The 14,620-nt window shown below is 42.7% G+C and overlaps 1 protein-coding gene across 5 annotated transcripts in view; it reads left to right on the top strand.

Moving 5' to 3' along the window:
• Window positions 1–14,620, top strand: part of MYRF (myelin regulatory factor) — a 94,907-nt gene that overhangs the window by 50,142 nt on the left and 30,145 nt on the right. For 4 of the 5 annotated variants that reach the window (XM_081021896.1, XM_081021897.1, XM_081021895.1 and 1 more), the window contains exons 4-7: window positions 4,712–4,773; window positions 9,234–9,558; window positions 12,170–12,342; window positions 12,747–12,870. In XM_081021896.1, the coding sequence (XP_080878022.1) occupies window positions 4,712–4,773; window positions 9,234–9,558; window positions 12,170–12,342; window positions 12,747–12,870 (684 nt within the window). Of the gene's footprint in view, window positions 1–4,711; window positions 4,774–4,822; window positions 5,213–9,233; window positions 9,559–12,169; window positions 12,343–12,746; window positions 12,871–14,620 lie in introns of those variants that run through there. The other variant, XM_081021899.1, reaches the window with a different exon arrangement.

Here is a 14,620-nt window from a genome sequence, read left to right as displayed (position 1 = left end):
TTGATCATTCAATCCTGTACGCTCTCTTCTCATTTTGAATCCAACAGCATGGCCATCTAATTCTCCCCATTTCTTCAGCAACCCTTGTCTCTCTTTGCTGGTGTATCTCCTTCCTATTCCTTTCCTGGACTACAGCTCCTGCTATCCCTGGCCATTGGTCATGCTGCCTGGGGTTGATGGAATTCCAACAACATCTGGCAACACCACGTTCTTCTCTCAGTCCACAGTCTGTAAAAAATGTGTAACTATAATTTTCCTAGCTCAAATGTTGAGGCTTGACCTCTCAGAATGTTACACATATCCATACTCACCCACTTATTTTAACAGCCTTGCTTAAAGTCTGCTATTTTTTTATTGGTCCCACATCAGAAATGTAATGGGTTTTATTATGCTACTAAAGGTTTAGTTCTGTTTTTTTCACCCATATTTTGTTCCTTTTTTCACCAAATCAATTTTCATTTATTCTCATTTGTTGCTGACAGTGTATCAGTTCATTACTATTCCAGGCTCTGAAGACCTTCATAGTCTTCTTTCTTATTTTTTACTTCTATTCCCCTTTCTCCTAGGTGTGTACACTTGGAGCCATAGTACTCCTCCATTCCTTTTCCATCTTCATCCAGCCTGTTGCTAATTCTTTTTTCTGAAACTGCCAAGAACAGTTCTTCTGTTTCTAGCGCTTTAAAAAAAAATGCTTATCCATGCCCTGGTTCTCTCTTCTCTTGACAATCGAAGTTTCTCTTTGTTAAGATTTTGTTCCTCTCTAGTCAAGTCAGAATAGCTTTTTAAAAGCTCTTCTGTTATTTTTTGACACTTGCTGCATCACACCAGCAGCAATAGGCCATCTGAGGTCTCCATACATTTCCTGGCTGCTTTCTGTCACTTTTTAAAAAAGCAAGCAGGGAAATGTATAACTGAAAGCAACTCTTGGCTAACAGGGTAATGCATTCTCCATAGTCTATTTATCCCTTGCCCTCTTTACTCATGTTGCCAACAAAGCATGCGCTTTATGTGGACTGCAGTGATACTAACACTTCTTTAAGAGAAACAAACCAGCTTAATAGCTGAGGCTACCAACTGACAATTTAGACGTTGCTAGTTGTGCGAGTTTAATAATCTGAGTAGTATTGGAAAGGTCTGTCATGAGCTAGTCTTCACAGAAGTAGTCCGATTAATAGCACAGGTGAGGATGTCAGTGTTGTCCTGAAGTGACTTTCCATTAACTCACTTGGTTTCATTAGACTTCAACATCCATTCCTTCCCTTCCCCATTTCAGTCTCATCTTGCTGGCTTTTGTGTTTACTTGACCTTGCCAGTTGGCACAATCGCAGTCTCCATCAGCTACTGGTAGGTGTGTTTGGAGACTGGATCTCAGTTTAAGAACCAGTAGGGAAGTTTTCTTTTTTTTTTTTTTTATAGAAATTTATTGGGTTTTACAATAGCAATACACATAATAAACAATGTAACATATATCTTGACATAATTTCACATTTTCTTTGGACTTCCTCACATCTCCCGCTCCCACTTTCATCGTTATAGCATTTTGTCAGCAATTTATTATCTTATTTGCAATCTTATATCCCTTCTATGTTTCATAATCTTCTACTTCTCAAAAAGAGTTATGTTTTCTCAATCTCACTTATTTTCTTAAAATCATCTAAGTTTAGTGGTGCTCAGTTATATTGATCTAGCGTCCTGTTTAGCATTCACTCAAATTGCAATATTTTTGTAAATAGTTCTTAAATTTCTTCCAATCCTCCTCAGTCCTCTCTTCTCCCAGGTCTCGAATTCTGCCGGTCATCTCGGCCAGTTCCATGTAGTCTATCAGTTGCATCTGCCATTCTTCCAGTGTGGGTAGATCTTGAGCTTTCCAATGCTTTGCGAGTAGTATCCTTGCTGCTGTTGTTGCATACATAAAAAATGTCTGGTCCTTCTTTACCACCCCTTGGCCGACAATACCCAAAAGAAAGGCCTCTGGTTTCTTAGTGAAGGTATATTTAAATACCTTTTTCAGTTCATTATAAATCATTTCCCAGAACGCCTTCACTTTAGGGCAAGTCCACCAGAGGTGGAAGAATGTTCCTTCACACTCTTTACATTTCCAACACTTATTGTCAGTCAGGTGGTAAATTTTTGCAAGTTTGACTGGGGTCATATACCATCTATATATCATTTTCATTACATTTTCTTTCAAAGCGTTACATGCAGTAAATTTCAATCCAGTACTCCACAACCTTTCCCAGTCCTCAAACATAATGTTATGCCCAATGTCCTGCGCCCACCTTATCATAGCCGATTTAACCATTTCGTCTTGTGTGTTCCATTTTAACAGCAAGTTATACATCCTTGAAAGTACCTTACTCTTAGGTTCTAACAATTCTGTTTCTATTTTCGATTTCTCCACCTGGAACCCTAATTTCTTGTCATTTTTAAAAACTTCTTTAATCTGAGCGTAATGTAACCAATCTCGCACTTTATCCTTCATTTTCTCCAAACTCTGCAGTTTCCAATTGTCTCCATCTTTTTCTAGAATTTCCCAATATTTTGGCCATTTGGCCTCCATATTGGGTCTTTTTCGGGCCTTAGCTTCCAAAGGTGAAAGCCACCTTGGGGTCTTATTTTCCAGCAAGTCTTTATATTTTGTCCAGACATTAAACAGTGATTTTCTGACAATATGGTTCTTAAAGGCCTTATTTGCTTTAACCTTGTCATACCACAAATATGCATGCCCCAGTAGGGAAGTTTTCAAGGCTCTCTTCTTATAGTTGCAGGTGCTAGGGATGAAATTTATTTGAAAGGGAAAGAAGTGTACTGTAGCTCTTAATTTTGAAGGGCGTGGAGTTGGGGGCTGAAGAGTGGATGATAGTTGTTGTCGACTCACTCTCGTTTTGAATCCTCTGTTGGAAACATACCGAAGAAAAACCCAGTTTGAGCTAAGTACCTAAAGACCCCTGAGATTTGTTACTTGTTTGTTACTCAGCAAAGCACTGTGCATATTAATGGCACTCTGTAAGTCTTCTTCTTTGGTGATCACTCGTAGCCGAGTAAGATTGTCTTCCATAAACACGATTTTAACAATGTGTCTGTAAGTGACTGTGGAGGCCAATTCTGGATCCACACGTTCTTCCACAGTGGGGACATTGGTTTCCAGGCAGGAGTTGATCAAGGTGTGGATTTGCCAAGCGTGACTTCCTCTTAGCATGTTTCTCCCTTGCGTCCTGAGTTCAAGTGTCTTCAAAGCCCATGACACCTTTGGTAAAGGCTGTTCTCCGATTGGAGCGCTCGCAGGCAAGTGTTTCCCAATTGTTGGTGTTTATACCACATGCTACACAGGAAGTTAGCAAAATGGGACTCATCCAATGTAAAAGACTAAAAAGGAGAACTAATTTCAGTATCTTGAGGATTATTGCACTTCTTAATCAATTCCCAATGGATTAAGTATAGTTTATTCATTGTTGTCCCATTTCTTGTAGAAAAGTCCCTGGGGAATGCCTGTTTTTGCTGAATGTGTCAGACAATAGTAAAAAGTGCCTTATTCTCTGACGGAAAGCTAACCAGCGACAAAAACTCTAAACTCAGAATTCTTTCTTGTTGTTAAATAGAATGTTTTGGTTTACTTTGCAGTGGCTGTGGCCAGACCCTTTTCTCTTGCCTGCTTCTGGCTAGCTTTGTCAATTTCAGTCCAGGGGCTCCACATGTAGCCTCAGGTATACAGTGGTACCTCACAAGACGAAATTAATTCGTTCTGCGAGTTTTTTCGTCTTGCGATTTTTTTTGTCTTGTGAAGCACGGTTTCCCAAAGTCTTCAAAATCACCAAAGTCTTCAAAAACCTCAAAAAAGGCTACCACACCGCGTGCTATGAGTTGCTCCTCGAAGTCACCCTGGGTATTAACGGTTTTAAGAAAAAGGAAACAAACTTGCGAAGCAAGCCCATAGGGAAATTCGTCTTGCGAAGCAACTCAAAAAACGAAAAACTCTTTCGTCTTGCGCATTTTTCGTCTTGAGAGGCATTCGTCTTGCGAGGTACCACTGTACTTGATGACGGGATAATCTGGCCCTTAGACTCATGGCTTTTTCTTCGGATGGGTCAGTTTTTGTAACAGAGCCAGATTCCCCAAAAGCCTCCTCTGCATCTGTTAATGATCTTTTTCTGGGGAACAGATACATTTCTGTTTTGGCTTCTTTTAGCTGAGCAAGAGCTGCTGAGCGAAGAGAGGAGTCTTATTAGGAGATCAACAAAATGGCCATGAAATTAGATGCCTATGAATAAAATCAAAGGGCTCACTGTGGGAATAGCATAGGCTGGGTGTGAAATAATACGAGTTTAAACAGTCCCAAACTATTTAATCGGGAGGTGCTGTAGTGAGTAGTTAAGGGGGTTAGACATGGGGGGGCTTCCTGGCACTTTGGGGAGTGGCCAGTGGTTGGGTCTTTCGCTGGAGGGAGAATTTGTGCAGGAAGACCTGTCTGTAGGAGGTCACATTGACTGACTTCAGTCTCAGGAGGATTTGTATCGGCAAACAATTCCAGAAAAATGCACGTCAAGTCCATTGTTAATCTCTACCAGCTGAGGGTGCTGCAGGCAGTGGGGTTATCCGTGGAATTGTTGCTTCTCCCCAAGGTTTGACGGATATTTTGCATTCTTTCACCTTATCAATTTCTCAAGACGCTTGTTTGACCTTTCCCTCTATTTTTTTCTCCATTGCTCTTCAGCACTTTACCCGACTCTCCCCCGGACTCTGGATCAGAGGCATACTCCCCCCAGCAGGTGAATGGTAAGTGCTCAGATTCAAGCCCAAACACACCGGCGTCCCCCCCTTCTTTGGTTGGCAAAAGTGGTTGGCTCTGAAATCTTTATCGGACAGGGGAAAAACAGACTGCTGCAATACGTGAAGAGATTATCAGTTAGTAAATATTCCTAGACTTATGCCTATTGTTTTCCTGCTACCCTTTGGAAAGAGTGGGGGAGGAGGGGAGGAGCAGGAGCACAAAGAGGTGTGTGGGGAGAGGAAGATGTAAATCTACCTTTTGAAAGAGGAAAATGGGGAAACTGTTGACTTCTGCCTAGTGAAGAAGTGAAAATGGAGTGTTTGAGCCTTGTTTTGTGGATGGCGGTGCTGTCAGATGTTGACTTCCGGAGAATTATGTAAAAACAAGTCTATTCCAGTAATGAAGACCAAAGCAAGGAAATTGCCATGAGCTTGCTATTAGACGGTAAGTGCGCTCTGAGCCTCCTGCCACCTTTTTCCTAGCTCCGATTGGTACAGGGAGACTCTCCTCTGTTTCCTGTGTCAGGCAGAGAAATCTTAGATACACGATGGAGGCTGGGTCTGTGTTGTCCTCCCCCCCCCCCCCGCCACTTGCTAAGCAAAGTCAGTCTTTCTCTGCCCTTCTCCAAGCTTTATATAAGTTAAGAGAGGGAAGTGGGAGGGTAGAATCTTTCTCCACTACCTACATTTGCCATCCCACAATGAGATTCCTCTCAGGAGATTTAGATTCATACGCCGGAGAATTAGCAGCAGAGGGAGAAGAATTGGGTGGAGTATACGTTGGTGTGTTGACGGGAATTTTCTGATGTTTCCCCACTGGCCCCTTCTTTTAAAACCTCAGCCCTGTTCATAGTGGAAGCAGCTACTTCTCCTTTCTCCATGGAAGAGGTCAAGAGTTCTGTTTATCTCACTACAAAAATCCCTGGAATTCCTCCTGGCCCTTCTTTAAATATAGCGAAGAGGCCAGATTACTTGCCACAGAGTGAACTGCTTTCCCTCACCATCAAGGTAGCAGAAGAGGGAGTCTGAACGGTTTCATCCTGCTCTCATCATCCTGGAGAGGGGAATAGGTAGAACCTCAGGCGTTGTAGGGGGCAGGATCTGAGTGAGTCCTGGTGTATATGCAGAGTGCCTATATATATATATATATTCTTGCCTCTGCGGTCTCATAGTTTTCAAAAAATCCTCCATTGTTTCAAGGTGTATTTGGAAGCCAAGTCAGCCTTTTACAAGTGGAAGATAAGATATGGCTTTCAAGAACATATTTTTCCACAACTTGCTTGCATATTCACTCTGCCATAACAGTTGCCCCAGCCAGTTTTTAACCTGTGAATGTCAAACATTTGATACTGGCTTCTGTAGTCTCACCAAAGCAAAATGCAAAGCCTGACATTTTTCAAAAATGAAAATTATATTAGTTTGTAGTCTAGTTCATGGACCAATGGTGGCCGTCAACACAACTTGTAGTACTGAGTATAAGATAATTTTGTGTTTGTGTGAAGTTCCATTCCATTTTACTATAACTTTTATAGATTTAAGAGCAGTTTGATCCTGGCTTCAGCTGAGATACAAAGGAGAGCTAATTTAAAAAGCTACCCCTATACCCTGACAAACCAGAGCCCTACATTCTTAACTTTAAATCAGGCTTCAAAGTTAAGTAAACTTCTGTTTTGTTGTACTAAGGAGGGATGTGAACTTGAGTCAAGGGCTTTCGTGAATGCCCTACAGCCTGTTCCTAGATATGTAAAATCTTTGCATGTACTGTAGGCTTCCATGCCACCCTTTCCGCATAAAATCAATAAAAGCCCAGCAAGGAGAGTTTGCCGTGGTCTTGACTTTAACGTGGTCTTGTGATTTAATTTGTGTGTATTATTAAAAACAGTAATTTCCCCCAAAGTCACTGAAATGTCTTCTGCACAAGAAGGTTTTGAAATGAAACAGGTATTTCATAACTCATTTTGGAAACATGTTTATATTTCAAACATATAAAAGCTGGGAGACAGGCCATAAATAAGCTTCCATTCCATCTGAGTCCTGTAATTCTGTCTTTGGTGGTGTACTTTTCACCAGCATTCTTTGTGCCTTTTTTATTTTAAAAAAAAATATTTACAGTATTTTTTTTAAAAGTAATCATTGCTCTGGTGTGTGAGCAGTGACTTTGTGATTGGCTCCTGAGGCAGCCAGTCAGCACTCTGTGTAGATGGACTCCACTATAAATGAGGAGAACTGGCTGCTCCTGACCTCAGTTCTCTGTGGAAAGTTGCATTCCTTACCTAAAAGGGGTAGGTGGAGATCCATGGTGGGCTCACCCCTCAAAATAGGTCTATATTTGTACTCAAAGTTGGCTGACTGCTGGGCACACTGAACAGCAGCACCAATCTTTTCAGAATGTATATGTAAAGAGTATGGGTTGCTCGTGCGTAAGTTGCCGCCTCTCCTGGCTTTGTTGCCTTGTTAAACCTTTCAGTCTGGACAGCCCTTCACTTCGTGGCTGCCTCAGTCGCTAGCAGAATCTGTCAGTGGGCGTTTCTTAAACCTTTTCCAACATAAAAGTTGTTTGACACCCAGTCTCCTCCTACTCTCTCTGCGCGGAAGTCTTCTGCGCAGGGAGGGCGTGGGTAGTGGAGGACCCGTGCTCTCCCCGCTGGTGTCCGGTGAAGAGTCTGGGAGCCCTCTCACCGATTCCCCCATCTTCCCCTCTTTATTCCTGGTGTTGCGCTGAATTGCTTCCCCATCTGCTGAGCTGCCTCTCTCCCTGCTGGACCCTTCTCCAGCATCATTTGAGAGCCTTCCCTCCACCTCTAGCTCCGATGTCAGTTCCCTGACAGTATATATTCTCCACTCATTTCTAACTACCTTTAGTGATGATATTTCTGTATGAATAAGTGATGAAATGTAACAGAAAAGCTGTTGGTAAATAATGGTGGAAAGGTTTTGTCCTTGTGTGGCTTTGAGCAACAGTTGTTGTTAAATTAAGCCAGATTTATTCTCGTAACTCAACAATTCTGACTCTACTGCCCCATTAATGCTTTTAACTGCATGGATATATAACCTCTTTATTTTTAACTCCATGGACTGGTGTAATCTGAGGTCATGTTATTGCTCCTTTCAAGACCATAGAGCATATATTTCTGCAATGTGTTGATGCCCTTTGACATTCCCATGGAGCGAAGGTGCCATGCTATCTTGCTGTGGGGGAGAAAACTGCCTTCTGATAAGGGAAAGCCTGACTTCTCCCTGTGGAGAGACAAAGCAGGAGAGAAACCTTCTAGTACTCCCAGCAAGGAGGGTCCCTGAATCAGGACTGGTTTGGGAGCCATTCTGCTTTGAATGTGTGCCTGCTGAGGGTGGAAACTGACGTAACTCTAAGGTGGATGTTCTGCCAGGGCAAGGATTTTTGCTTGGGCAAGGGAACAGTCTCTCCCTTTCTTCCCTTTGTACGTCCCTAAATCTGTTCTAGGACCAGGTTTGGGAAGGCTGCAGGGTACGTAGAGCAGGGTGGGGAAATGTCCCCTTGCACAAGCAGAAATCCTTGCACTGACAGGACGTGCTAGTAGAACAGCACCCTGAGACTTTTAAGAACTTTGCCAGCTAGTTGTATAAGAATCTCTTTGTCCTACCTCCACACAATAACAGTGGTACTATGAGAAGCCTGAAGAACAGGCAAACTTCTGAGTATGTAAAGGAAAAAGCATTTGAAGGCTCACCTTTCAACGTGGCGAATGTCCCAACAAGATTATTGTGCCTGATGTGAGCCTGGAAATATATATCATGAAATAGAGAGAACATACAGAGCATCCGCTTCCCTTCACCTCTCATTTATAATATACCAGACTAGTCACATAACAGCTTTTTGTTTGTGTTTGGCACTCAGTATCATAAAATTTATTAAATGAATTTACCTGCTTGCTGAAGAAGAGCCTTTATGCATGGAGATTCAGATTTTTATCATTTGGACTTTTAGGAGGGCAGGAAGTCATTCTCCTGTATTTGCTGGATTACTCATTTGTTTCTGTTTGCAGTGCTGCCCTTTGGTTATATATTTAGCAATTAATCCTTTTTTAAAAATTTGATCTTAGTAATTTTAAATGAGTTGAAATTTCAAGATATGCATTTAAAGTGTCAAAGGTTTGCCCATCATTCCAGCTCACTAGAAGAGAGTTTATTTCTCACTATACAATGAAATAGAAGTGAGGCTGCCTGCATGTTTTACCATGTATCTCCCAAGTAAAATGGCTCGAGATGTAGTATTGTGTCAGTGAGTGCTGAAAATGTAAGGAAATGGGCTGGAATATCCCCCTAAGGCCACCCACGTCTGCGGCCTTGTACTGTATTCATTCAGAACACACAGCTGGAATGGCTGCCCAAGGCTAGAGGAATGTTCAAACAGACTGGGATGTTTTTCTGTAGCATAATCTGGCTATACGTGTGGCACAAATTAATCTACTGACTTTCTGTCTTTTTAGATCCTCACCTCCTTCGAACCATGACTCCTGAGAATATGTGTCATATAACTCCCCCTTCCCGCCTGGAGCACCCACCCCCTCCTCCACCGCCACCCCCTCCACCATCCCACCTCCAAGGGCCGCCTCCACCACCACCACCACCACCGCCTCACCCACACCAGCAGCCGCACAGCCATCACTATCCCAGCATGCAGCGGGACATGTACATGAAGGCTGAGTCTCTGATGCCCCAGTTCACTATTGGACAAGGCATGTCACCTGGAGATCTCCACCATGCCCAGCAGTCACAGATGCTTCACCAGCTACTGCAGCAGCATGGAGCAGAGTAAGTCCTAGGGGAAACGGTGGACGAGATAGGGAGGGAGTAGAAGCATTACTTGAGCCCCCTGAGACTTGTTATGATCCTAGCAGACATTTGTGGTTAGAGTGTTGGACATGGGAGACCAAGGTTCAAAGGCCCACTCAGCCGTAGAGTTCACTGGGTGGCCTGGGTTAGTCACTTTCTCCTATCCTACCCTGGATCACAGGGTTGTTGTGAAAATAAAATTGGGATGGGGAGAACCAAGTACAAAATCTTGAGCTCCTTTTCAGCAATTGCTTGATATAAATGTAATAAATATAACTAAAGTAATTGAGAAAAGTGCAGAGTTTGCTATTGAATTACATGTATAGCAAGAGGCCCAATAATAGTCACAGGGACTAATATGGTAGGTCAGGGGCCTATGATGATATGCTGTTGAGGTGCAATTGAAAAGCGTGAGCAGCAAAATGAGAATTGAGCCAAGTTCTCTTGGTGTTCTGAAAAAATACAAAAGGCAAAGCTATACGACAAGCAGAGCTTTGCCCTTTCTTCCACTGACGATTCATTCAAATTGTGGTTTGTTAAGATTGCTGAGACTTCTGTTGGAAATCTCATGTGCCCCTTACAGGACTGTTTATCAGGGGACGAGTGTGTGTGTGGCAACAATTTTTTAATTTGTTTTTAAACAAATACAAGAACCATTAAACACTTATCCAGCAGTACAACTAATGGTGTTTGTTTTATCCATTGACTCTAGACATAAAATTACACATTCGACATTTAAGCATATCATTAATATCATTAATATCATTAATATCATTACCTGTATGCCACAACTGGGCATAATGGAGAGCATAATCCCAGCACTTATGCATCTAGATCCATGGGGGTGCGATTTCAGATTTAATAGCTGGAGGCAAAGTCCCTGACAAGGTTTGAAAATATATTCAGGATTGAACTCCTTTTGTAAAAAGTGATTTTAAAGATTGTTTTTGTTTCGATAATGCATAACAACTATTGCAATGGTAGTAACACACACACACACACACACACACACACACACACACCCCTTTTAAATTAAAGAGATTAGTGTCTTCAGCATGCATACCAAGTACATAAGCTCCTTTAATTATTTATCACATTTGTCAATTGTGGCTGACCTAGAAAAAATGCACAAATGCATGTAACATGCCTCGAATAGCTCACCTTACTTCAAGAGCAGGTTTGAGGAGGAAGAGTTTGGTAGAGACAGGGACTGAGGGATTACTTAACCCTTCCCACACACTGCTTCTGCAATCTGAACATGCATTTGGAACTAACTGTGGGATGAGGGAAACATGGTTGTGTGTGCGGGGCCAGTGGGGTGGGGTGGGGAAGCTGTTTTTTTCTGAAAAGGGGGCATACATAAAACTGTTGGTGGGGCTTAAATCATTAAAATGCTTCTCCGTGCAAAACAAATACCTGCACACTGAAAGCTAGCATATGGGAGAGACATGTTCGCCTTCAGTAGTCATTATCCAGTTCAGACCTAAGAGCCACCTTTAGCCAAAATGTGCATTATGAGATCTATTTATTGATTTTTACCATAGATGTGTACAAACATTGCAAGGGGTTGGACTAAATGACTATACAATTCTTTGATTCTATGAATGGTAATGTGTTGTTGGTGAGACATGCCTAGGTCAGTCTGCAACCCAGTTGTGAGTTCCACTCACCAGGAATAACTCACGGTGTTCTAGTTTTCTATGTGCAGGGATTAAAACAACAACATTTGTATGGAGGAGGGTTCAGTCACATGTGTCCATACCTTTATTCTCAAGTCTGGTACAACCTAGACACAGATACACCCCCTCAGTCACCTAAGAAGAAACCTGCCAATTGTCTCTTTCCCTCTTGGGTCAGGTGAGGACAGAGGGAGGGGAATGTACAGGTTTAGAATATGCCTCTATTTCAGCACCAGACAACAATTTGTGAGCGACTCTTTGTATACCTACAGAATTATGTGAGAGCTTGGCTGATGCTCACCTCCTGTACCTTCTGGAATCCTTCCCCCACCCCCATATATATACATATACAGTGGTACCTCGGGTTACATACGCTTCAGGTTACATACACTTCAGGTTACAGACTCTGCTAACCCAGAAATAGTACCTCGGGTTAAGAACTTTGCTTCAGGATGAGAACAGAAATCATGCTCTGGCAGCGCGGCGGCAGCAGGAGGCCCCATTAGCTAAAGTGGTGCTTCAGGTTAAGAACAGCTTCAGGTTAAGAACGGACTTCCGGAACGAATTAAGTACTTAACCTGAGGTACCACTGTACAGTCATACCTCTTGTTACATTCGGTTCAGGTTACGTCTTTTCAGGTTGCGTCCCGCAGTGACCCAGAAGTACCAGAAAGGGTTACTTCTGGGTTTTGCCGTTCGCGCATGTGCAGATGCGCAAAATGACGTCACGCGCATGCACAGAAGCGGTGAATTGCGACCCGTGCAGACGCGGGTTGCCTTTCTTTCAGGTTGCAAATGGGGCTCCGGAACGGATCCCGTTCACAACAGAGGTACCACTGTATTTACATTTTAATGGGTTATGTAAAGTTGGAATGTTCTCACTGTCTCTTTTCTGTGTTTGGCCCCCACAGACTTCCAGTGCACCCTGCCAAGAAGAGGAAACACTCAGAGTCGCCCCCAAATACTCTCAATGCCCAGATGCTTAATGGGATGATAAAGCAGGAGCCAGGGACAGGGTCTGTGCCTCTCAACCCTGACAGAGCCCAAACACCTCCTTGGCATCAGCAGGGGGCGCTCTCACCAGGTACAATCTCCTGTAGTATTGTCAGCATCCATAAGTTATTCGTGTTCCAAAAGGGGAAGAGTTCTATAGAGTGGGTTCATGGGAGGAGAAACTGAGGAATGGGGGCCATGAGGAAGAAATGAGGAAGGTGTGAGCCATGTGTCTCTAGGGAGAATGTGCTGTTTCATACCAAACAGAATGTGTGGAGGCAGTTCCCCAAAGTTGAAAAGAGCAGAAAACGAAAAACATTTTCCTTTCCTTGGTTACAAAAACCAAGAAATGAAAAAGTCATGGGATGTTTTGCATGGTGGGAAAGCCATGGGGAGGTGGGGCGAGAATGAATATTTCCCTTGTAGCAGGAGGGCTTATTTGCATGAGGTGTAAATACGCAGTTTTGTAAATACACAATTTTACTATTGCTGCAGGCCTGATTCAGGACAATGACAGCTTGAATGGCTCCTACTTGGATCCCAATTACCAGTCTATAAAATGGCAGCCACATCAACAGAACAAGTGGGCGACTTTGTATGATGCCAACTACAAGGAGCTGTGAGTAGAGATGGTGCCTGTGTAAACTCCTCTGCATGCTGGCTCAGAGAAATGGAGCTGATTTACCTTCATATTTGCTCAAGAGTAGCACTGCTCTTATTAAATCGCAAGGAGCTGGAGGCTGGTGTATATAGCATGCAAGAAAAGCCTCGCAACTTTGAACCTTTTTAAATTGCCACTTTACACCATTTTAACAATAGTAAAATTTCAATATTGTTTATAAAGCACTTACAATTATTAGGTGCTCTACAAAGTACATTTAAAAGACATTTTCTGTAGCCATTGCTGTACAATTGGAACAGAAAAACACAGAAAGGGAAAGAAAGAAATGAGGAAGATGTGACTAATAAAACTGCAGCAATCAGAAACAAGACAATCAGTTGTGGAAGGCTATCTTGAATGGGTGTATTATCAACTGATAAAAAAAACAGAAAAGGCACACTAGCCTTTTTGCTCCTCCTTCAACACTGTTCGCTTGTTCATTGATTTCTGAAATCTCAATGACACCTCTCAAATTATTGCACCCCCCTCCTTTTACAATTTCCTCAGGTGTCATCCTGGTTTTTGTAGAAATTGCTGGGTTTTAGTCATTTTTATACTTTCGGAAGCGTGGCACGTAGTGATAGCATTTGCGCCTCTCCATTACCTGGTCACCTTTTGACACTTGCCTTTTTAAAAATGCTGTCCTATTGTCTGTTTAGAGCAGGGGTTGTCAACCTGGTCCCTACTGCCCACTAGTGGGCGTTTCAGGATTCTAGGTGGGTGGTAGGGGGTTCTACAGCACAAGCTGAATCACTCCTACCATCAAGCACTGGTGGGTGATAAGGAAATTCTTACCACCAAGAAAGATGCATTAGTGGGCGGTAGGTATAGAGAGGTTGACTACCCCTGGTTTAGAGGGAAAGGGTAAGAGTGGTTTCCCCAGGAGCAGGCACTCAAGGGTTAGGGAGAGGGGAGTTAAGTTTCATCAGCAAAGGTGACCCCTCTTAAGAAGGCAGTCCATTTTGATGCTTGTGCAGCAAAATAAAATAATATATCTTTTGGCTTCTGGAAACACCCCGTGTGAGAAGACTGCAAAATTCAAAGAATTCTAACTGTAGAAGCCAAAACAAAGGGATGAAAACAAACAATGGGTGAGAAAATGTAGGCTTGGGAAATTGACTGATAATGGAGAGAGCATATACCTTTTTCAAACAGATAAATGATAAGTTGAAAAGGAGTACACAGAGAAAGTAGCAAACAGGTTGGAGTGCGCTGGCAAAGCAAAGGCAATCAGAAGTTTAAGGAAGGAACTAATAACCATGATGCATGCATCAAAGATGAATATGAAAGAAGCATACAAAGTGGTGTGATATCTTTTAATTGGTCTAATATCTGTTGGGGTTTAGTCTAGTCTAGACTACTAAAAGATAAAGGCAGCATCTCTTAGCTAGAGCCATGTTATGCTGAATAATGATGGTCAGCAAGTGTATACATGGCGTTTTATAGGCTAACATAAGCAAATTACCCAGGGGGGAATCCTATGTGGCACAAGCAGGTGCCCGCTCCTGCAGTGGGGCTTCTCCTTCCACCCCACCCCCTTTGCAGTCCATCACACAGCCCCAAAATCTATACCAGAGGGTTGGAGAGAAAATAAACTGGAAGTGGGCAGACAAAATAAGAACATAAAAACGTGGCCCATCTAGTCTGGTGTCCTGTTCTCACAGTGGCCAACCAGATGCCCATGGGAAGCCAACAGGACACCATTGGA

This window comes from Podarcis pityusensis (genome assembly GCF_964106645.2).
Source record: "Podarcis pityusensis genome assembly, chromosome: 1".
NCBI classification, from domain to species: domain Eukaryota; kingdom Metazoa; phylum Chordata; class Lepidosauria; order Squamata; family Lacertidae; genus Podarcis; species Podarcis pityusensis.
The sequence above is the reverse complement of the archived record's forward strand: the minus strand, read 5'-3'. Positions and strand labels throughout refer to the sequence as shown.